General features: G+C 41.7%; 1 protein-coding gene across 3 annotated transcripts in view; it reads left to right on the plus strand.

Annotated features, from left to right (window-relative positions):
* NECTIN3 (nectin cell adhesion molecule 3) overlaps window positions 1-25,667 on the plus strand; it is a 160,494-nt gene that overhangs the window by 57,655 nt on the left and 77,172 nt on the right. For all 3 annotated transcript variants that reach the window (XM_040337860.1, XM_040337861.1, XM_040337859.1), the window contains exons 2-3: window positions 13,069-13,410; window positions 19,360-19,656. In XM_040337860.1, coding sequence (XP_040193794.1) covers window positions 13,069-13,410; window positions 19,360-19,656 — 639 coding nt within the window. The remainder of the gene's footprint in view (window positions 1-13,068; window positions 13,411-19,359; window positions 19,657-25,667) is intronic.

The raw sequence follows: 25,667 nt of genomic DNA on the forward strand, positions 1-25,667 counted from the left end.
CTGCAGGTTCAGGGTCATTCACATCACCTAGCAACACACCTACGTTAATGGGTATATCGTTTTGTAGCTGAAGTGTTGCTGAATGAATGTTGAAAGCAAATGCATACAATAGGTAGTTGGGTGTTCTATGACTAAAGTTGTGAGTAACTTTGTCAGCCTTTAAGACTCCATTGGCTTTCCGCATCATAGACTCTCTTAAAATGTGATCATGATCTAACTCTTTTATTAATAAATGAAGACATTCATAATAATTTTACATTGCCATATCTTTACTTGGTGTTTGGTTTAAAGAGAACATTATTATTAATTAGGGTTGTCCCGATTTAACACTTTTTTAAGACCAAGTACAAGTACCAATTACCAATCCTTTTATTTTAATCTCATGTGACAATGGCACATGTGTCAGTATTTAAATTTCTTTTACAAAGTTTTCTTTTTTTAAGGGGGGAGGGGGTGTGGACAGTGTCAGTGTGTTTTTAATGTTATTTTTTTACAATAATTTTTTTTAATTTATTGCAATTTATAATTTTTTTTATCAGCCCTGTCGGGGGGCTTTGGTGAGATATCAGGGGTCTTAACAGACCCCTGACATCTCTCCTTTGAGACAGGGAAAGGGACTAGGGACACAGATTCCCCAGTCCCTTTGTCAGCAGCGCTGAAAATGAATGGAGAGAAGACAGCGGCTCCTCTCCATTCATAAACTGAGATGTTGTAAACACAGTTTACGATGTTTCAGTTATGTGAATGGACAGAGGGACAGTCTGTGATCACTGACTCTGTACATTCGGAAAAGGTAGGAACCAGATTTTCTGGCTCCTACCTCCGCTCTCCATCCTGACAGATCGAGGGGGACAGCAGCACGGAGGGGTAGAAGAGAGGGGGACAGCAGCACGGAGGGGGAGAAGAGAGGGGGACACTGAGCAGCACGAAGGGGGAGAAGAGAGGGGGACAGCAGCACGGAGGGGTAGAAGAGAGGGGGACAGTAGCACGGAGGAGTAGAAGAGAGGGGGACAGTAGCACGGAGAGGGAGAAGAGAGGGGGACACTGAGCAGCACGAAGGGGGAGAAGAGAGGGGGACAGCAGCACGGAGGGGAAGAAGAGAGGGGGACAGCAGCACGGAGGGGGAGAAGAGAGGGGGACAGCAGCACGGAGGGGGAGAAGAGAGGGGGACACTGAGCAGCATGGAGGGGGACACTGAGCAGCATGGATGGGGACACAGAGGGGGAGAGCAGCAGAATAGAGGGGGACTGGAGGAGGATGCGGGGACAGTCAGTGGTGATCGTGTGTGGGAGAGTTACAAGCACCGATCACCGCTGATTTCACTAAAAGCCGGACTTTGAAACATATACAGGGTGATCAGAGCTTGTAACTCTCCCACCGCATTGATCACCCTAACTGTCCAGGTATCGGGTGGAACATTTGCCCAGGTATCAGGGGGAGCATTTGCCTGAGTACAAGTACTCGGGCAAATGCTGGGTACCGGTACCGATACTAGTATGTGTATCAGGACAACCTTAAAGGGTCACTAAAGGAAAAAAATTTTTTAGCTGAAATGACTGTTTACAGGGCACAGAGACATAATAGTTAACTGATTCCTTTTAAAAATGATTAAAAATAGATAAAAAAACAATCATATAATGTGCCTGCAGTGTAGTTTCGTTTTTGCTGTTGTTTGCTGGTTCTCTGATGTACAGAGAGCCACTAGAGGGCAGTCAGCCAATAGAGAGCAGTGATACTTTGTCTAAAACTCCTCAGCACCAATCCAGTTTCGTTTTACACACAATAATCACATTAGTGACCACCGTGAGAAATCTCCCAGTACTGTGGTTATCAGGAAACAGGCAACCAGGAAGTGTCCAGAACAGAGAGGATTTACAGCAACATCAAAGCAAAAACGAACCATGAGCACATGAAACCAGGACTGCAGCAAGGTAAAGGAAGCTATTTAGCTAAAAAAAAAAATTCCTTTAGTGACCCTTTAATTATTATACAGGATTTATATAGCAGCAACAGTTTCCGCAGTGCTTTACAACAATACAATTCAATACAGGGCCTTGCTCAATAAAGCTTACAATCTAGGAGGGAGATGTAGTCAAATATAGTTTGCTAAAGTGTCACTTGTGGTATATCCTGGCAGGCACCCTAAGTGCCTGCTAGGTACAGCTTTCCTACTGGGCACTTCCATTTGTTATAGACACACCAGCCTCCTAGTAGTTCTGGACTGAGCAACAGTTTTATATATAACATGGGGACTGATTAATCGAGGGGTAAGGATTGTCCACCAGTGAAGAAGAAAAGGTTGTGACATCTCCAGACCAGCTTAATGGTCCTTTCACACGGGCGTTCCGTATGTCCGTTTTTCCTCCATTCGTTGGCGGATGAAAAAACGGACATGCATATATCTCTTTGGGCTAGCGGATGGCCACCTGCTGACACCCATTTTCGCTAAGCTCTGTTTTTTAAGACCAGGAAAACCTATATTTTTCTTCCTTTCTTTTTTTTTTTTTTTTTTACAGGACAGACAAAAAACGGATGTTGGCAGATGATTCGCTTGCATCCATTTTTAACCCCCCCTCTCATTAAACACACTGTATATAGCTGGTTGCTAAGGAGGGGGCCGGGAAGCGGGCCGCCGTGTCCTTAACAACCTATGAGTCATCATCTGTCAGCGTGGTTCTTCTCTGACAGCTGAATGTAAAAAAAAGAATTGTTGGCAATACAAAACAGCCTGACTAGATGTGGGCAGATATTCAATGGTCACCCAGAGGGATTACATGGTTCCCTTTTTCCTTCCATCGTAAAAAGGAGGGTTCTATCGTATTTTGACATTCTCTGCTCAGACGATCACATTTGTAGTGTACCTTTTCAGTACTGTGGTGAGAAGTTTTGTTTGTGTTCATCGTAAATAAAAGCATATCTGTCTAAAAATATCAAAGCTCTACAATGATTTATTGTCAGAGCTTTCGTTTTCCATAACTGAAGCCATGTTATTAATTATCATCATTTATATGAAAATAAAAGGTTAATTCCATTTCCTGTGACTGTTACTCTTCTACTTATTGCCCAGTGAAATGTCACCATGTTGTCTTCTATTTATGTGCACATAAGTGCCGAGTGACTATTCTGCCTTTTAATGTGTTGGTATTTTAGCTTGGGAAAAGTAAACAGGTTTCATGGCCAGTACAATAAAAGAGGCATACTGCCATCTTGTGGACAGTTCATGTTAGGGTGCATGGACAGGTTGTTTACTAGGGATGCTTGACAAATTTCACAACAAAATCATGTTACTGAAAGTTATGGAACTCCAAATATTTCAGTGTTTCAGTGTTGACACGTAGGACTTTAAGACAGAATAACCATTTGAAATTAATCTGGAGCTTTGGGGAAAACATGGAACTGTAGAAGCGTTTAGTATACAACAAAGCAATTCCATATATTGCTTTCTTAAAGCGCGTGTAAACTCTAGCAATTAACTGCTCAATTGTCTAAGTTTGTGGTCTGCTTATTATACCATAGAGTTACAGCTGCTCAGTTATTTAACCACTTAAGCCCCGGACCATTATGCAGCCAAACGGGCCTTTTTTTGCGATTCGGCACTGCGTCACTTTAACTGACAATTGCGTGGTCTTGCGATGTGGCTCCCAAACAAAATTGACGTTCTTTTTTTCCCCACAAATAGAGTTTTTTTTTTTTTTGGTGGCATTTGATCACCTCTGCGATTTTTTTTTTTTTTTTATCTTTTGTTTGCTATAATAAATATTCCCCCAAAAATATATAAAAAAAACATATTTTTTCCTCAGTTTAGGCTGATATGTATTCTTCTACATATTTTTGGTAAAAAAAAAATCACAAGAGCGTTTATTGATCGGTTTGCGCAAAAGTTATAGTGTCTACAAAATAGGGATTAGTTTTATGGCATTTTTATTATTTTTTTACTAGTAATGGCGGCGATCAGCGTTTTTTTTTTTTTTTTTGGTTTTTTTTTTTCCATCATTACTACGACATTATTGCGGACACATGATTACGCTGATTACTGTGAAAATTACACTGGCAGTAAAGGGATTAACCACTAGGTAGCGCTGTAGGGGTTAAGTGTGCCCTAGTGAGTGATTCTTGCTGTAGGGGGGATGGGCTACACATGACAAGACAGTGATCACCGCGTCCGAAAATACAGAAGCGGTGATCACTGTCATTGTCACTAGGCAGAGCGGTGCTTGCTTACATCAGAATCTCCCGTTCTTCCTCACCGTGAGACGATCGTGGGTATCCCTGTGGCGATTGAGTCTGCGAACCCACGGTCAGGCCCACAATGCCGCGCTCTTAAAGGGGACGTGTGTGTGTGTGTGTATATATATATATATATATATATATATATATATATATATATATATATATATATCCTTCTGCCTGTCCGTGCCATTCTGCCGACGTATGTAGTCATGCGCTGGTCAGCAAGCAGTTAAAAAAAAAAAACCTGGTGACCCTGTTATAAATCTAATGAGCTGAAATCCCAGCTCTTTTAATTCAGTCCCTCTCTTGCTCGCTCTGTAAATGGACTAGGTACTATGAACTGTGGGATGTGTAATGTGAGCAGCGTACTTGGCCACTACTAACCATCACTGCATTCCAAACAAACTAAAATAAGGGGGGAAAAGGGAGAGGCTCAGGAGGTCATAGAGGACAAATAAGGTAGGAAACTGTTTAATGAAAAATAAATTACGGGGCCATTAAAGTGGTAGTAAACTTTGGAACATTTCTTCTTTTTAGTGGCCCCCTGCAGGGATATGCCATAATGTGATAATATTTAGTCAGCACATTATGGGAGACTTACCTGTCAAATAAGCCCTCCAGTGCTGCAGTGTGATCGATCCTCAGTGCTTCCATCTACACTTACTCTTCCTCCTGGATTCCCTGTCTTCAGCCAATTGAATGGTGGGACCACAATAGGGCTGCACGATTCTGGTCAAAATGAGAATCACGATTCTTTTGCTTAGACTAAAGATCACGATTCTCAAAAAATGTATGCCAGAACCCCCCCCCCCCCCAAAAAAAATTAATAAATAAACCTGTGATTTATCTGAAAAATATGTATATATAAAAAAAGAGACCAGTGATATGTCTATAATGTTAAAGATCATATAACTCCTATGAAAAAAGCAGAATCAAACTTTGATTCTGCTTTTTTCATAGAAGCTATATGGTCTTTAACATTATAGACATCACTGGTCTCTTTTTTTTTTTTTATAGATCAGAAGCAGTACTGCCAGCAACCATTGGGTGGCGCATGGATACACACAGTTGTACAGAACTGTGAGAAGGATTAATACATCACAAGCAGTACCGCCGGCAACCACTGGGTGGCGCATGGATACAAACTTGTACAGAACTGTGAGACTTGAAGCTCAGGAATCTATCCAGCGGCGCAGGCTGCTGACATTTTGATATCGGCCGCTTTTGCATTCCACGCTGTTTACGTGGAACCAGCGGTGAAAACAGAAGAATCGCGGGCGGGGAGAATCGAAATCGCGATTCTCTCCGCGATTAATCGTGCAGCTCTAGACCACAATGACTTCACTTCTGCACATACGCGTGGGAGTTGCATCACTGCGGCACAGATTGGGGGCCCGTAAATGTACAGTGAGCTGCGCATGTGCGGCTCAGTGTACATAACGGCTGACAGGCAGGAGGAAGCTTTTATGACAGAAGAGACCAACCAGGTCTCTTCTATTATAAATCTTATGTCTGTTGATTTTCAAAGCATGGCTTTACTACCACTTTAAGTAGTTAATGTGTCTGGGTTAGTGTTGCTTATATTTGAGAGAAGTGTCTTATTAACAAATGATTAGGATCACATAAGCTTTTCTGTATTTTATTTTTGCAGGGCCACGTTCGAAAGGGGTGGGGCCTAGTGTTATAGGCGATAATAATTATGAGTAGGCTATGCTTAACCACTTCCAGCACTCACACTTTGAATGACAATTGCGCGGTCGTGCGATGTGGCGCTCAAACAAAATTTATGTCGTTTTTTTTCCCCCCACAAATAGAGCTTTCTTTTGGTATTTGATCACCTCTGCAGGTTTTTTTTTTGCGCTATAAACAAAAAAAAGACAATTTTGAAGAAAAAAAAACGATTTTTTACTTTTTGCTATAATAAATCTAAATTTTTTAAAAAAATAACAATTTTTTTTCTCCGTTTAGGTCGATACGTATTCTACATATTTTTGGTAAACAAAATCGTAATGAGCGTTTATTGATTGGTTTGCGGAAAAGTTATAGCGCCTACAAAATAGGGGATAGATTTATAACATTTATTTTTATTCTTTTTTTACTAGTAATGTTGGCGATCTGCGTTTTTTTTTTTTTTTTTTGTCAGGACTGCAATATTGCAGCGGACACTTTTGACACTATTTTGGGACCATTCACATTTATACAGCGAACAGTGCTATAAATATGCACTGATTTCTGTATAAATGAGACTGGAAGGGAGGGGGTTAACAGTAGGGGTCGATCAAGGGTTAATGTGTTCCCTAGGGAGTGATTCTTGCTGTGGGGGGAGGGGACTCACAAGGGGAGGAGACCGATCGGTGTCCCTATGTACAGGGGACACACCGTCGGTCTCCTCTCCCCGACAGGACGTGGATCTCTGTGTCCAGGAGGTGGGAATTTTGTATTAAAGAGGCCGCCGAGTAAACGGGAGATATGTAATCTGACGGAGCTCATCCCCCCCACCCCCACCCTTGAGATAGGCATTGATCAGGCTGCATTCATGGCAATAGGGAGGCTGCAGATGGGCATTAACCAAGCTGCATTCATGGGCAATGGTGAGGCTGTGGGTGGGCATTGATCAAGCTGCATCGGGTGTACTTAGGGCAGATTGAAGAAAGACGACATTAAGGTGGTAAAACTTGGTATATGATAATTGCATCTAATAAAAAATACGGTTTAGTTAATTTAATATTAAATGTCAGCGTTTATTATGTTGTAAGTATGAACACCGGCTTATAGCTCCCGTTCTGGTTTTGTTAGGTTGTTGTCGATAACATATTTAAAAAGCGCTTGCTTTTACCTGATCTGCCATGCTGCGTGTTTAAAGATGCCAAAAGGCTCTTGGCACGTTGACGGAGTCAGAGACTTACAGCTGGACCCTGTTGGGTGCCCTAACAAAGCCTACTAATAGCGCCGGAACATTTCTGCAAGTGGTTCCTTGGCAGATTTTTTTCCTATTGCCTCAGAAGTGAGGTACTTCAATTTAGCTAAATTGGACTGTCACAGTATGAAACGCCAAGGCTTTTTGCCATCTTTCAGACAATTTAATTATATAAATTATAATCCGTCATGTCCGTACTTTTGTGTAAAAAAAAAAAAAAAAAATCCACCAGCTAGCCAAGATCCTCGATAATGGTACAAATAGTACTTTACCGAGGGGGGGAAAAAAAGGAAAACATGTTAAAAAATGTATAGTAAATTCAAATTTGGCTGCCATTTATTTACACTAGCACTGGTTCTTTGACTGTAGGAGTTTAATATGAATTGTTTTATTGAGGAAATGAAAACCGAATCTGTTTTTGTTTTCCAGAATAAGAGTATTATCCTAAAGTAGCTCTGCATTTAATATTAATAGCATGGCTTTTTAGACAGTGAGCACTAGCTTCAATCAATAGGTTCTGGGACAGCGCAGCGGAAGCAATGTCTAATTGTTTATTGGTATGCTGATTCATCACGGCTTGTTTGGTGCCTTGTAGATAATACAAAGTAAAGCTGGCCATACACTAGAAGAATTTTGTTTTTGAAAGCGTTCTTTTCAGGAATGTTCATTGGCTTTTCAAATCGTTAGTAGGGTCAAAATTACATTCGTTTTTTTGGAGGAGCAGGATGGAAATTTTTTTCCCCATCGAACAAACAGTGATTTTTGTTCAGGAAAACCAAATTTCAAAATCAAATGGTAAAAGCAAACAAAACGCTCTGCTCGGGTGTAAATGCAAGCTTATGCCGCGTACACACGATCAGGCTTTTGCCTGGCCAAATCACATCGGAATTTCGACGAAATAATAAAGAACGTGTTCTATATCTAAAGTCCGATGGAATTCATCGGAAATTTTCAATGAAAAAACTCTGATGGGGCTACACACGATCGAAAATTCCGATTGTGTGTACGGGGCATTAGTACTAGTGAGCTTAGCCTTTTGCATGTTTGTACATGTGACTTGCAGTACGGGAGCAGATTTGCACATTTTTGGATTTTGAATACTGGAGTAAAACTTTCACAGGCGTTCACAATTAAAAAAAATAAAATGGGTGAAAAACTTGTGATTCTGCAACAAAGAAGCTCATGTGCTTTTTGGAGCTTTACCCAACAAGCATTTTAACTCTAGAGTGCGAACCAAATTTGTTCTGCTTTGGGAGTACACATTGTAGTCATCTTGAGTATGCTGTCCAACTCTGGTCACCAGTCCTCCGAAAGGATATGCTTGAACTGGGGAGTCCAAAGAAGGGCGACAAAGTTGTTAAGTGGCTGGAGGACCTTGGTTATGAGGAACAAATACAAACATTCAACTTTTTCTCTCTGCAGATAAAGGAGGGGATATGATCTCGATATACAAATCCTTAAATGGTAACTAGTATTAGGAGGAAACTATTTAACCAGCGGTCTCTAAAAAAAAAAAAAAAAAAAAAAAGTGGCCAAAGTGAGGTTGGATGGGAAGCAGTGCAATTATGTGATATTAAAGGCTGATTTTTTTTGAAATTTTCAAATAACAAACACATCATGGTTGCCTGCTCTGTATAATGGTTTTGCACACATCAGCCCTGATCCTCCTCTTCTCAGATCCCCCGCTGACGCTCCTGTCCCCTCCCTTCTGCCAGGTGCCCCCATAGCAAGCAGCTTGCTATGGGGACACCCGAGCAGGCTTGCTTCTGAGCCACGGCTCTGTGTCCTTTTAACACACAGAGCATGGCTTGGCCTCGCCCCTGGTCTCTCCTCAATGGCTGTGATTGACAGTGGTAGGAGCCAATGGCTCCTGCTGCTGTCTCAGCCAATTAAGAGGAAGAGATCCGGGAGAGCCGCTGCACCAAGATGGGGCTCAGGTAAGTATTAGGGGAGGCTGGGGGGCTGCTGAATTAAAAAAAAAAAACCTTTTAACCTTTACAACCACTGCGTGATGAGTTCTTTACCGTTAGAGTGGTAAGGACGTGGCGTTCCCTTCCACAGTTGGTGGCGTCAGCGGGGAGTGTAGATAAACTTAAAAAAAAAAAAATGTATGTGTTTCTTAGCATGTGCAGTGTACAAGGATATGGAATATTGTAATTGTACTTACACTCTCTCTCGGGTTGAACTGGATGGACTGGTGTCTTTATTCAACCTTACCAACTATGTATAATTCGGCAAATGCAGCACCATCCATTGGCTGGTTCACATAGCCCAACTTTTGCTGTGGGGTATGAATCTCAGTAAGGATAGGGCAATTGTATTTAGAATCTTAAAATGAATCTTCTAGTGCAGAAATACCTTTTTAGTTCAGGAGACTGTTGGGCAGTTGTTGGTGATAAATCACCCAAGAATCTTATTGCCATTTGTTTGTTGACTGATTACTGTGTTTCTGCAATTAAAGCCTGCAGAGGAGAGAAGAGTTTATTCAGTAATGGTTTATGCTACATGAATATATTGCGGCATTGCGTGTTGATCGCTAAATCATATTACTACAAATCTCTTGCGTTGCGGCTCACATTAAAAAATGTGATGGAAAGACATTTATCATTATGAGATTTTAGTAGTGACCTGTGTAAGTCTATCGGAAGACTGCTGGGCCACGGCTACCTCTCTGGTTTCCACTCTCAGCTGTTGGTAGAATGAATTTGCATGGGCGAGGAAGAGAATAAAGGATCAGTTTCTCTGCTGGGGTCAGACACATTCCAGTTTAAGATAAAGATAACCGCTTTTGTTTTCTGTTCATTTGTCAATATTTTATGCTTTAAACAGGTTTTTGGGTTTGTTAAAGAATAATTGCCTCTTCTGGCCTACTCATAGCTTTTCAGAATGTGACAGTACATGAGTAATGGTGTGCCTGTGGCTGCATAGTATAGCATTCCTTCATCTTCCTGCACAGACTGTGATCAGATGTCGGTAAACATATTGAATCGCTAGACCACATACTTCATTTGTGCCCTGGATTCTTGTCACTAAGACAAAGTGCCTGCTTTTATGTGTTTCCAGCTCTGGAAAGTAACACTTTTCGATAAAGTACCTTTTAAATTTGATGATGTTGTCTTATACAGTTCATCAACCTTTACTATTATTCTTTTAAATTAATATCTGACTTTTTTTAAACTCACTATCAAAATATATGTGTACTGCAGTGCTAGATTGAATCATTTTTTTTTTCTTCCTTTTCATATATTCAGTAAATACATAATTCCTTATATCAAAATCTTTGCTGCACCTTATACATCGCTATATGATTTAAAAAGAGTTGAGCCCTGTACACACGGCCGGGAATCTCGTCAGGAACAAAAAGGTTGGTTTTCCTGGCAAGCTTTCTTGCTCGCCGAGTGTACACACACACACACACACACACACACACACACACACACACACACACACACACACACACACACACACACACACACACACACACACACACTAGAGCTGCATGATTAATCGCGGAGAGAATCGTGATCTCAATTCTCCCCGCCCGCGATCTCCCCGTGGGATGAGCCGCGATTCTTTTGTTTCACGGCCGGTTCCACGTAACTAGCGTGGAACGCAAATGGTGCCGATATCCGAACCGACGTCAGCAGCCTGCGCTGCTGGATGGATGCCTGGGCTTCTCTTGCAGATCTGTACAACTGTAGTGTGTATCCATGCGCAGTGGTTGCCGGCGGTACTGCTTCGGATGCATTAATCTTTCTCACAGTTCTGTACAACTGTGTGTATCCATGCGCCACCCAATGGTTGCTGACGGTACTGCTTCTGATGTATAAACAAGAGACCAGTGATATGTCTATAATGTTAAAGACCATATAACTCCTATGAAAAAAGCAGAATCAAAGTTTGATTCTGTTTTTTTCATAGGAGTTATATGGTCCTTAACATTATAGACATATCACTGGTCTGTTTTTTATATATTATTATTTTCAGATAAATCACAGGTTTATTTATTTATTTGGGGGGGGGGGGGGTTCTGGCATTCAGTTTTTGAGAATCGTGATCTTTAGTCTAAGCAAAAGAATTGTGATTCTCATTTTGACCAGAATCGTGCAGCTCTAACACACACACCATTCAAATGAACCGCCGTTCTTTTGAATGGCAAGAACGAGGTGACGTCACAATCGATGCCATCGCCGCCATCTTGCTACACCCTACACTATGCCCTGTAAGCTACCATGCATGCGTCGAAGTTTCATCGAGCATGCCTGGGCTTACCAGGGCCAGGTAAGCATACACGCGCTCGGGTCTTTCTTGGCAGAAAAACACCGTAGAGAATCCCGACGAGAAAAATAGAGAGCAGGTTCTCTATTTTTCTCATCGAGATTCCCAGCAGTTTTCCCGACGAGAAACCATACACACGCACGGCTTTCTCTGCAAAAAGCTCCCCCAGCAGCTTTCATGCCGAGAAAACCGTGCATGTGTACGATCAAAGAAAAGTGTACTTCTGAGACTTTTTTTTCTTTTTATATTCGTTCAGAATGTTATACCTTGTGCTAAAAATCGGGTTTCAATGTTTGTACAATGTAATTTCTATAAATTATTGACTTAAATTATTGACTTAAATTGTAGTTTAGTATTTAGCTCTCAAAATCCAGCTAAAACCTACTGTGCCAATTAGAATTCCTACTTTTTTATTATTTTTTATTTATTACTATTCATTGATCAGCAGGGCAAGATTTAAATGTGAATCGTCATTGAACAAATAAAGGGTACAACACAGGCTGCCAAAGTACCCTGTAGATGGTTTTGTTAGGCTAGCCATACACATATCATTATATTATAATCATTATATTTAAACGTCGATGGAATTCATCGGAATTTCCGATGGGGCATAAACACGGTCGGAATTTCCGATCATGTGTACAGGGCTTTAGGGTTAGGCCTGCCGGCTGAACAAATATCTAACCAGCATGGGTTAGGGTTAGGCCTGCAGGCTGAACAAATATCTAACCAGCATGGGTTAGGCCTGCAGGCTGAACAAATATCTAACCAGCATGGGTTAGGCCTGCAGGCTGAACAAAGATATCTAACCAGGATGGAAAGTGGTGGGAGATCAACGAGCAACTGTTTGCTGGTCTCCCTGAGAAGTATGAACCAGGATGTTTTCACAGACTGTGATTAATAGTGGTGGGAGATCAGCGAGCAACTGTTCGCTGATCTCCGCAGTGACATATGAACCCAAAGCCTTCAGACATGCTCAGTCAAGTGCAAATTTCATTAATCCTTGCTGTTTTATCATATAGGGGGCTTTTCAGCCCCATTGTTAAAGCAATTTGCATAGTCCTGTAAAACAATGAAAAACAATGGTACCTGAAATTGTCCATTGGCGACACTTTTTGCTCTGGGAAGAGAAATCCGTCTCCTCTGTTTTCCTCCTGCAGCGGCTGAATGCCTGAAAGAGAACAATGGAGGGAATTGGTTTCTCTATATGACGCCCCTCCTATCCAGGTGTACTGGGGGGGCTGCATGGGCCCCCCCCGGAGCATTGGGCCGGGTCGCACTCGCAACCCCTGTATGTACCCCCCTGTTTTAAGGTATTGATGCAAATGTAATGTTTAGTGAATTACATGAATTAAGGTATTTCACAAGCTGGTTCCACTTAGCATTTCAAAAGCCGGTGTCCTTGCATTGAATGTCCCTCTCCTGTGTAACAGATGTCAAGTAGAAACACTTTAATATCTCAAGATCCATGACAGATGATATATTGTCTGTAAATCTCCAATACAAGATATGTATTCTGTATTCATTTTCCAATGAAAGTTGTTTCTAAAGTTTATTTTTACCTGGTACCTTTTCGTTTTTATCCATTCATTTATTTCAGCCTGACTTGCCTTCACATTACCTAATTTGTTTCTTTTTTACAGGTTCATTTGCTGGGCCAATACATGTGGATCCACATGAGACTGCAGTGTGGGGAAAGAATGTCACTTTGAAGTGCTTAATTGAGTTCAATGAAGCAATAACCCAGATCTCGTGGGAGAAAAGCATTGGCAAGACCACTCAGACCATAGTCGTCCACCATCCTATCTTTGGAACCTCTTTTGAAGAATCCTATCAGAATAGAACCATATTTAAAAATACATCGCGTCATGATGCAACAATCGTGATAAATAATGTAGGCTTCTCTGATGCCGGGGAGTATATATGCAAAGCGGTTACATTCCCACTTGGAACTATTCAGTCAGCAACCACTGTGACTGTGCTTGGTAAGAGTTAAATGTTACCTCCTAATGAGTCTAAGATCGCTCAAGTTGGGGTAAAACCTCCTGAAAAATTTTGCATCATTTCATGTATTTTCAGTAGCAAAAACAACATTGTCAACTTATTTTATGGCAGAAGTGTCCTTGTATGTAGCCTAAGCAAACTGTATACAGTAAAACCTTGGTTTGAGAGTAACTTGGTTTGAGAGCGTTTTGCAAGACGAGCAAAATGTTTTCATGAATTTTGCCTTGATATACAAGCGATGTCTTGATCTAAGAGTAGCGTCATGTCACAACTGAGTATAAAAAAAGGAGAGGAGCCTCTAAGGCTCCATGCACACTGAAGCTGATAAAAGCTATAAAAAAACGCCAGTAGCTTTGCAGGGAGCCTTTTAAAGTTTTTTAGCGTTTTTGCAATAGCTTTAATCAGCGTTTTTCAGTGTAGCTTTCTTTTTTTTCTTTCAGTGGATTAATAAAACGCTGGCACCGGCGTTTTTGGGCGTTTTTAAGCGGTTTTCAGCGTTTTGCGTTTTTTTTGCATTATTTTCCGACAAAAAATGGCACTTTGAACGCAAATTTCGGGCGTTCAGAAAAAAGCCAATAAACTCCAAAGCTCATTAACACTAAAAAACGTCCAGGTGTGCATAGGCTAACATAGAGTTCAGTTTATGGGCTTTAAAAAAAAAAATCCAAAACGCCAAAAAACTGCAGTTTATCAGCTTCAGTGTGCATGGAGCCTAAGTGTAGCAATATGGTTACATTTAATGAAGGTACAACATTTAGCAACTCATTGCTACACTTAGAGGTGCCTCTATTCTCTTTTATATCCTGTAAAAAAAAAAATGCTTTGATATACAAGTGCTTTGGATTACAAGCATGTTTCTGGAACAAATTATGCTCTTAAACCAAGGTTTACTGTATATGTCTGCAATATAATTGAAGATTCTTTAATTTTATTGAAAGTTCTGATAATGCCGTTGGCTTATTCCATATTATCTCATCTAGCATATTTTTTTGTTTAGAACTTGTCCTTGGTCGTGACAGGTGCCCTTCTGTACATTTCAAAGTCTTGCCACCCCAGCATTAGCACTTTTCCTTATTGTGGAAAATCTAACACTCTGGTTTTTATTACTGTAAGTTTGGATTGGCAGGCGCCATAAATAGCTTTGAGAGGGTAGTGTTGCATTCAGCGCTATTGAGCAGGAAATAGTAGAAAGCTTAATGTGTTTATTTTAAACACGGGATGTTGACTGGAGGGAAATCCGGTCGCTGTAGAGCAAGGAGAGAATTTTCCAAATAGCTTCCTACTTTTCCCTTGTCCTTGGATACTGAGGGCTGCGCACAGGTGAACTCCCCTGTTTTTTGTACATTTTCGGGCATATTTTGTGCAGATCATCACTAGGTGTAATATATTGTTTTCTGCCATAGTTTGAAATAAAACTTCTTTAAGCAGTAATAGGCAGAATTAATGAACATCATTAGAGCAGGAATTTTCCACCTGCTCAGTGCTTTTGATGTTTCTGCCAGGTGTTCTCTGAAGCCAGTTTAAGAAATAATGACCTTGCTGAGCCGTGATTTACTAGATATCATGTATACAGAAGCAAGAGCAAGCAGTGCTTAATACTGGTGGACATATTTGGTTTAAAGCTAACAAATTTCTTTAACAAGGCATTGCAAACAGCAGTGATGATACACAGCAAGTAACCCACGGCAAGCCGCCAGACTTGCCTTGCTTAATGTAGGATATTTAGATGCTGTGGATTACTGAACTTTGCACGTGCTTTACCAACCCTCCGCGCTGAGCAGTGGTGTGCAGTAACCAAAGTGTGTGTGTATATAATATATATATATATATCAGGGATCGACAAATCCCGGGCGCCAGGTCGCCATGGCGACTAGAAATGGTGTCCTGGCGACTTGGCTTGGAAGGTGGGCAAAAAAAAATAAAAAAAATTCTTGTGAGCTGGCGCCATCTGGTGGTGAGCCGTTGGTATTACAAGTTAAGCATTACAAGTTAAACAGCAATTCTAATGTCATTTTTCACTGCCATCTTCTTCCCTCTAATTAGAACCCCCAAACATTATATATATTTTTTATCCTTACACCCTAGAGAATAAAATGGCAATCGTTGCAATACTTTCTGTCACGCCGTATTTGCGCAGCGGTCTTACAAGCGCACTTTTTTGGGAAAAAATTACACTTTTTTAATTAAAAAAATAAGACAACAGTAAAGTTATCCACATTTTTTTTAAGATTATGAAAGATAAAGTTACGCCGAGTAAATTCATACCCAACATGTCACGCTTCAAAATTGCGTCCGCTCGTGGAATAACGACAAACTTTTACCCTTTAAAATCTCCATAGGCGACGTTTAAAAAAAATCTACAGGTTGCATGTTTTGAGTTACAGAGGAGGTCTAGGGCAAGAATTATTGCTCTCGCTCTACCAATCGCGGCGATACCTCACGTGTGGTTTGAACACCGTTTACATATGCGGGCGCTGCTCACATATGTGTTCGCTTCTGCGCGCAAACTCGTAGGGACGGGGTGCGTTTTCTGACTCATAACTTTTTTAGCTGGCTCCTAGATTCCAAGCAAATTTGTCGACCCCTGATATATATATATACTATTAGTGGTGGGAGATCAGCGAGCAACTGTTCGCTGATCTCCCCTGTGACGTATGAACCCGAAGCCTTCACAGACACTGCTCAGTCAAGTGCAAAATTCCCTAAGGTGGATGTAAACCCACTCTCATCCTTTCTAAACTACTGACATAGTGCTGATCTATAAGGATATAGATGTCTCCCTGCATATATCCTTACCTGTCAAATATCTCCCCTCTGTCTGTTATAAAAACTGCAGATTCTGTGGGTGGATCTGTTGTCTGGAGCTCTGTGGGTGCAGTCGTGATGTCAGTAGACTCCCCACCCACCTTTACACTCCCTTTGTCAACATGCATTTCTTCCTGTGTATTCCTTACACTAAATTCTGCTGTGATCACTAATATCCAGTCAAAATACAGAAAAGTAACCACGTGACTTCAGAAAAGGAGTGGGGGTGGGAATTAAAAAAGTAATGCCTGTCTCCAGGCTAGTGCATGACATATGTAAATAGCCTGTCACTTACAGCAAGGAGGCGGAACGGACTAAGGTTTTTCTCTGGAAGTCCGTTTTATTTCACTGAATAATAAGAGGATTGCTCAGAGCTGGATTAACTCTGTGTGGCAAGACTGGGCACAGATGATAGGAAATATTATACTATACATTGTGACATAAAAAAAAAAAAAATTCGGGTTTACATCCACTTTAATACTTACTATGCTATCATATAGGGGGCTTTTCAGCCCCATTGTTAAACCAATTTGCATATTCCTGTGAAACAACGAAAAACGATGGTACCTAAAATTGTCCATTGGCGACACTTTTAAAAGCCTTTACAGCGCATCAGTTTAGAGTGAACAGTGAATGTTGGCCCCAGAATTATTGCTTTTGCTATGGGAAGAAAATCGGCCTCCTCTGTTTTCCTCCTGCAGCGGCTAAATACCGGTATGTTGGCCCCTTTTAAGAGCCATAGCAGGCGCACGCCGGCCACCCAGGGATTTGTGTGTGTCTGTATAATGACAGGGGAGAAGAGACAAATCTGCTGTTTGTAGTAATTACGAACAGCAATATGTCTCCTCCCCTAGTCGGTCCCAACCCCCCCACAGTAAGAAACACTCACAAGGGAACACATTTAACTCTTTGATTGCCCCCTAGTGTTAACCCCTTCCCTGCCAGTGACATTTACACAGTAATCGGTGCATTTTTATAGCATGATTGATGATTGATTGATATAGCAATGGTCCCAAAAATGTGTCAAAAGTGTCCGCTGTCCGTCGCAGTACCGCTAAAAATCGCAGATCCCCGCTATTACTAGTAAAAAAAATGATATAATAAAAACTCCATTAATCTTTCCCATAGTTTGTAGACGCTATAAATTTTGCACAAACCAATCAATATATGCTTATTGCTTTTTTTCCCCCCAAAATGTTTGAAGAATACATATTGGCCTAAACTGGTGAAGAATTAAAAAAAAAAAAAAAATAACATTTTGGTGGTATTTATTATAGCAAAAAGTAAAAAAAAAATTGTCTTTTTTTTTTTTTCAATTGTCGCTCTTATTTTTTGGTTTATAGCGCAAAAAAAAATACTACCAAAAGAAAGCTGTATCGCAAAAAATTGCCTAGTCATTAAGGGGGTAAATTTTCCGGTCTGTAAACGGTTAAATTAAAATAACAAACATATTATACTTACCTGCTCTGTGCAGTAGTATTGCACAGTGTGACCCCGATCTTCCTCTTCTGGGCAGTGATCTTGGCTCCTCCTCTTTATGTCCACCATAGCCAGCCACTTGCTATGGGAAGAAACGTAGTCTGCGTGCTCCCGACCTGTGTGTCTATGGAGCCGGGCTTATACAACAGGACTTAGGCCCGCTCCCCACTTCTTCACTGCATTTGGCAAGAGCCAATGGCTCCTGCTGCTTTTCTCAAATGGGTTATGACATCACGCCCGGGTACCCGGAAGTAAACAAAGCTGCAATCGCAGGTGTCCGCATAAGATCAGCAAAAAAAAAAAAATCCCGATCTCATGCTTTCCATTCCTATTACAAGGGATGTTTACATTCCTTGTAATAGGAATAAAAGTGATCAAAAAAATAAAAGTGTAAAAATAAAAAAAATTAGGTAAAAAAACAAAAAAACAATTTAAACGCCCTTGTCCCCGGTAGCTCGCTCTCAGAGGCGAACACAAACCCAAGTCCCGCCCACATATGTAAACAGTGTTTAAACCACACATGTAAGGTATCGCCGCGTGCGTTAGAGCGCGTACAATAATTCTAGCACTAGACCTCCTCTGTAACTCTAAACTGGTAACCTGTAAAAAAAATTAAAGCGTTGCATATGGAGACTTTTAAGTACCGAAGTTTGGCGCCATTCCATGAGTGTGCGCAATTTTAAAGCGTGACAAGTTGGGTATCTATTTACTCGGCGTAACCTCATCTTTCACATTATACAAAACAATTGGGCCAACTTTACTGTTTTTTGTTGTTTTTTTAATTCATGAAACTGTTTTTTTCCAAAAAAATGGCGTTTGAAACATTAATGCACGCATACCGTGTGAGATAAAAAGTTGCAATGACCGCCACTTTATTCTCTAGGGTGTCTGCTAAAAAATATATATAATGTTTGGGGGTTCCGAGTAATTTTCTAGCAAAAATAATTTGATTTTTACATTAAGGAGCGAAGTACCAGAATTGGCCTGGTATGGAATAAGACATTTGGGGAATGCAATACATTTTTTTTTTTCGCTGGCCTGAGACCCATTTCACACTGGGGCATTTTTCAGGTGCTTTGGCGTTAAAAAAAAAAAAAAGCCTGTAAAGCGCCTGAAAGAAGCCTCATCTGCAATCCCAATGTGAAAGCCGAGTGCTTTCAGAGCCCTTTCACACTGCCAGCGCCCGAAAAACGATGGTAAAGCGCCACTAAGACCCATTTCAAACTGGGGCGTTTTTCAGGCGCTTTGGTGTTAAAAAAAAAGCTCCCTCAATGGGAAGGGGGCTTTAGGCGCTGTATTCACCGCTTCTAAAGCGCTCCGGAGAAGCTGCTTGTAGGACATTTTTGACGCCCTGCCAGCGCAGCGCCTCAGTGTGAAAGTACTCAGGCTTTCACATTGGGATTGCAGATGCAGCTTCTTTCAGGTGCTTTACAGGCGCTTTTTTTTAACGCTGAAGCACATGAAAAACGCCCCAGTGTGAAAGGGGTCTAAATGTGAGGTATGGAGACAGGGATTCTCTTTTCCAGGGCCACCATTATTCTGACTGCCTTGCTAAAACTTTACATGGACAGATTTGACTTTACGGAAAACTGTAAGTGTAGCGTCGGTTTGCATTGTTTAACACATATTTGTTTCTTTTTTTTTAGTTGAACCAACTGTGAGTATAACTAAAGGCCCCGATTCTCTAATGGATGGTGCAAATGAGACTGTAGCAGCCATCTGTACAGCTGCCACAGGAAAACCTGCTGCAGAGGTGAGCTGGGAAGAGGCTCTTGGGAAAGCAGAGGTGAATTCTACAACCTTTGCAAACAAAACGGTCACAGTCCTAAGCCAATACAAGCTGGTCCCAACAAGATTTGCAAGAAGAAGAAACATAACTTGTGTTGTAAAGCATCCAGCTTTGGAGAACGATATTAGGTATCCTTTTACATTGGATATAAAATGTGAGTAAAGTAAAATGCTTCATGTAGCATAGAGAAGTCATTTCAGTGGTGGTCCTGTGTTTATATGACATGTTTGAAAAGGGTTTACACTTAGAATTTGGAACCTGTATTTGGTAAATAACAAAATGTACCCCTTATAATTATTAGTTAACAATTCTTTGCAGCACACTCACTAAGTGCACCGATTTGTCCATGCTTGGCACCCTTTTTCTTGTGCTGTTTTTTGAATAAGCCAGTATATATGTAATCGCAGCATATTTGATGATCCTGCATGCTGGGTATAGACAGGGCCGCCATCAGGAATTTTGAGGCCCCTTACACAGCTTCAGGCATGGGCACCCTGGAGCAGAGAACTGGAGGGTGCTGCCGCCGCAAATTGAGAGGCGGGGGGAGTGTCAAAAAAAGGGCCCTGGGGACCCGCGGCTGTGCTAAAACTAGTACTGCCATACTTTTTTTTTTTTTTTTTCTCCACACACCAGCGTGGTGTGAACTGGCCAGGAAAGAGGTGAGGCCTTTTGACTTGCCTTGGGATAGGACTGTGCTGGAGTAACTGCCCAATACAGTCCTACCACACCTGGTGTGAATATGTCCTTAATGAGTCTTCAATAAGTTTGCAGCTTTGCTGTATTGTACAATCTGTAATGCACATTGAGGCTGGGTTCACACTACTACACTACTTTCATCCTACTTTGCTCTGCTACATTGGTCCTACATTTATCCTACATTGGTCCTACATCCATCCTACTTTCATGAACAGGATGCTACTTTGGTCCGACTTCAATGATATTCAATGGGCCTGAAGTAGGATCAATGTAGGACCAAAAGTAGTACAGGGAGCATTTTCAAAGTCGGACCGACTTGTGTAGGACGCTACAAGACGCTCTCATAGGGAAACATTGAACACAGAGCAAAGTAGGATGAAAGTAGTGTAGTAGTGTGAACCCAGCCTTATGGCCCGTACACACGATCCGAATATCGGACGAAAACGATCGTCCGATGAAGAATCGTACGATTTTCGGATCGTGTGTACACTACTTTCGAGAGCCGATCACGACCGTTCATCCGATATTTTTCGATCGGACATGCACGAAAATTTTTCTCGTACGATGTAAGATCGTACGATTTTCGTTTAGTCAGTACAGTTGTCGTCCGACAATACAATACAAATACATTACAACACATGACATCACTTCCGATTATTTTTTTCGGTCGTACGAGAATTTTCGTGACTTTAATAACCTATTTCACTTTACTTGCGACTATTAAGCGAAAAAAGTCGTACGATCCGTCGTACGATAGTCGGATCGTGTGTACGGGCCATTAGGCTGGGTTCACACTACTACACTACTTTCATCCTACTTTGCTCTGCTACATTGGTCCTACATTTATCCTACATTGGTCCTACATCCATCCTACTTTCATGAACAGGATGCTACTTTGGTCCGACTTCAATGATATTCAATGGGCCTGAAGTAGGATCAATGTAGGACCAAAAGTAGTACAGGGAGCATTTTCAAAGTCGGACCGACTTGTGTAGGACGCTACAAGACGCTCTCATAGGGAAACATTGAACACAGAGCAAAGTAGGATGAAAGTAGTGTAGTAGTGTGAACCCAGCCTTATGGCCCGTACACACGATCCGAATATCGGACGAAAACGATCGTCCGATGAAGAATCGTACGATTTTCGGATCGTGTGTACACTACTTTCGAGAGCCGATCACGACCGTTCATCCGATATTTTTCGATCGGACATGCACGAAAATTTTTCTCGTACGATGTAAGATCGTACGATTTTCGTTTAGTCAGTACAGTTGTCGTCCGACAATACAATACAAATACATTACAACACATGACATCACTTCCGATTATTTTTTTCGGTCGTACGAGAATTTTCGTGACTTTAATAACCTATTTCACTTTACTTGCGACTATTAAGCGAAAAAAGTCGTACGATCCGTCGTACGATAGTCGGATCGTGTGTACGGGCCATTAGGCTGGGTTCACACTACTACACTACTTTCATCCTACTTTGCTCTGCTACATTGGTCCTACATTTATCCTACATTGGTCCTACATCCATCCTACTTTCATGAACAGGATGCTACTTTGGTCCGACTTCAATGATATTCAATGGGCCTGAAGTAGGATCAATGTAGGACCAAAAGTAGTACAGGGAGCATTTTCAAAGTCGGACCGACTTGTGTAGGACGCTACAAGACGCTCTCATAGGGAAACATTGAACACAGAGCAAAGTAGGATGAAAGTAGTGTAGTAGTGTGAACCCAGCCTTATGGCCCGTACACACGATCCGAATATCGGACGAAAACGATCGTCCGATGAAGAATCGTACGATTTTTGGATCGTGTGTACACTACTTTCGAGAGCCGATCACGACCGTTCATCCGATATTTTTCGATCGGACATGCACGAAAATTTTTCTCGTACGATGTAAGATCGTACGATTTTCGTTTAGTCAGTACAGTTGTCGTCCGACAATACAATACAAATACATTACAACACATGACATCACTTCCGATTATTTTTTTCGGTCGTACGAGAATTTTCGTGACTTTAATAACCTATTTCACTTTACTTGCGACTATTAAGCGAAAAAAGTCGTACGATCCGTCGTACGATAGTCGGATCGTGTGTACGGGCCATTAGGCTGGGTTCACACTACTACACTACTTTCATCCTACTTTGCTCTGCTACATTGGTCCTACATTTATCCTACATTGGTCCTACATCCATCCTACTTTCATGAACAGGATACTACTTTGGTCCGACTTCAATGATATTCAATGGGCCTGAAGTAGGATCAATGTAGGACCAAAAGTAGTACAGGGAGCATTTTCAAAGTCGGACCGACTTGTGTAGGACGCTACAAGACGCTCTCATAGGGAAACATTGAACACAGAGCAAAGTAGGATGAAAGTAGTGTAGTAGTGTGAACCCAGCCTTAAAGCAAACTTTTCACTCCAAGCATGGTTTGCTTATGTTTGTGGCCCCACTCTCCTTGCTAAACTAAAAAATAAACCCCTTTTGCATGGAAAAAAAAGTTAGATAATAGGCTTACCTTTCCCACCTTCAGTAATATAGGGAGTGACACCATGCGGGCGCTGAAGGTTCAGGGAGAATGTAGAGTACGTCAAATCTCACCAGAAGAGGCTGCAGCATGGTGACGTTTGACCACTTTTAAAGCGGGGTCCAACCACAATTGGCATTTTTTAAATGTATGTCCTTTCATCATGCGTTTTTATAATATAAATCCGGTCACTTACTATTTTACAATCCGCCGCCGCTCCGCATAGTTATTCAAAAAAGATAGTTTATAAAACTATGTCCACACCGTTGTCATTTTGCTTGTGGGCATTGTGAAGCCCACAAGCACTTACTTCCTGGAAGTCTTGGATGTGGAGTGATAATTGGGTAGCACACTGCATCCTGGGAAATTATGACACACATTTCCCAGGAGCATTAGAGGGAGATGTCGGGATCCTAGGTGATTCCAAAGGCAGATTTCGTGGGACCGCATAGCAACAGGCATTTCCAGATGAGTAAAAAGTTTTTATTTTTTTTAGGTCTAATGAGCACAATAATGAAAAAAACATTTTGGGATGGAAACTCCACTTTAAGGTCCGCCCTATAGCAGTTTTACTGCTACAGGGCGCCAACTGTGCGCCAGATCACGTAAAAATACGTAATCTGACACTTCCGGGTAGGTGATTTCACACAGAGGAAGCCGATCGGCGGGTGCAGGGTACCCAATGTCCTTCAGTACCCGCCGATCGTTGGGCAGAGACCAAATCTGCCTATATAAACTCGCCTCACACAGGACACTACCATTACAATGCACAACCCCCTCTGCCAGCGGGCAGCTGGCTGGCTCTCCGCCCCAGATACACTTGGATGGGCAGCAGCTAGGAAGGTCCGGAGGACTGGGGACACAGTTTGCAGCAGTGGCTGCCGGTGGGAGGAGGTGACAGACTGGACCAGGCCATGGTGCCTGGGGTGTTCCAGATGAAAAAAAATATACCAAAGGGAGTAGCCAGGGCTCTTGTCGCTCTCAGGATGGTGTCACCCACAGAGCGACCTCACTGACACCCCCATGTTTTGGCACCTAGACCCCTGCCAGGAAGCGCCATTATTCTAAGACCCCCCATACACACTATTAGATTTACCAAAAACATATAATATGAGGTCAAACTTTAGGAGTTTCAATCTGTATGCAATCAGGCAGGCCCTTGTACTCGATGGTTTTGGTAAATCTGAAGACAAAAATCTGCAGAAAATTGAATACAGGTGGTCCCCGGGTTACAAACACGATGGGGGTTTGTTCTTAAGTTGAATTTGTAGGTCGGAAGAGGTACATTTTTTAAGTGTAGCTCAAGCCAAAATATTTTTTTTAAGCTTTTTGGATATCACCCCTGTAACATTTATTTTACTGTCGGTGCACCTGTTCACCTAATTTTCTGTCCCAATGACAATTAGATTTTTTTCCCCCATAACTCTTACAGGAGTGAATTTCCCTTCCTAGGGGTAGATTTCCTGTTGTCTCCCTCCGTTTGTAAGTCGGATGTTTGTGACTAGGGGACCGCCTGTAGTGTGTACAGGGTCTAACACGACGGGTAGGGGGGGGGGGTGTCTGATCAGTACACAGACATTTCCCCCCATTTTTTGGGGGTGCTTCTTATGGAGCGAAAAAATATGGTAAATGAAAATATACCAGTTCGTAAACGCTATAACTTTTGTGCAAACCGATCTAAATATAAACATTGGGATTTTTTTTTACCAAAAACATGTAGCAGAATACATATTGGTCTAAAATTATGAAGAACATTTTTGACTTTTTGACATTATCCTGACTGGGCGTCACTCGGCAATCGGAGGTGCTGTGTGTCAGAGGGAGGGTCTGTGCTGATAATCCTCACGTTGATTATCAGCACAGCCCCATTGGATGTGCCACCACAGCTGCCAAAAAGGTGCCCATCAGCAGCCAGTCACTACCCCATCATAAACGGCTGTAGGTGCCCATCACAGTGCCAATCAGTGCCCTACAGTAACACCTGTCAATACCTCATCAGTTCCAACCGGTACCGCCTGCCTGTGCCCATCACAGCTGCCTGCCTGTGCCCATCACAGCTGCCTACCTGTGCCCATCACAGCTGCCTGTCTGTGCCCATCAGTGCCACCTATCAGTACCCATTAGTGCTGCATATCAGTGCCACATTATTGGTGCCTGTCGGTGAAGGATAATTTTTTTTTTTATAACCAAAACTAATTTAGGTATTTTATAGTTTGTTTAGCAGAAAATAAAAACCCCAGAGGTGATCAATTGCCACCAAAATAAAGCTCTATTTGTTGGAAGAAAATGATACAAAATTTAGTTTGAGTGCAGTGTTGCATGACCGCGCAATTTAAAGTGCGACAGAGCTGACAGCTGAAAATTGTCCTGGGCAGGAAAGTGGTTAAGGGGTGATTTACTAAAGATTTTATTTTTTTAATGGTTAATAAACCTCATATAGTTCCTGCAGTTAAAATCTTTAGTGTCTGCTGTGCCATTGTGCGAGTTCTGACTTTTTACAGATCATTGAGCATAAATATAGCGTAGTCACTCTCCAACCAAGCCCAAAGTTCAGTAGTGGCATCACTCCTTTTTATGATGCGTATTGCATTGTGGGTGTGCCATCTCCTGCAGACCCGGAATTGGGACCTCTGGGGCTTGAAGAGGTACTTTACAGTTATGCCTCGTATACACGATCGGAATTTCCGATGGAAAATGTCTGACAGAATTTTTTCATCGGATATTCCGACCGTGTGTATGCCCCATCTGAGTTTTTCGTTAGAAAGAGAACATCGGAAATTCCGTTCGTCTGTATGGAACTCCGAGGGAGAAAAAAACACGCATACACAGAAACAATTCTACGCATGCTCGGAAGCATCGAACTTCATTTTTCTAGGCTCGTCGTCGTGTTGTACATCACCACGTTTTTGATGGTCGGAATTTGG

The sequence above is a fragment of the Rana temporaria genome, chromosome 2, assembly GCF_905171775.1.
Source record: "Rana temporaria chromosome 2, aRanTem1.1, whole genome shotgun sequence".
In the NCBI taxonomy this organism is placed as follows: domain Eukaryota; kingdom Metazoa; phylum Chordata; class Amphibia; order Anura; family Ranidae; genus Rana; species Rana temporaria.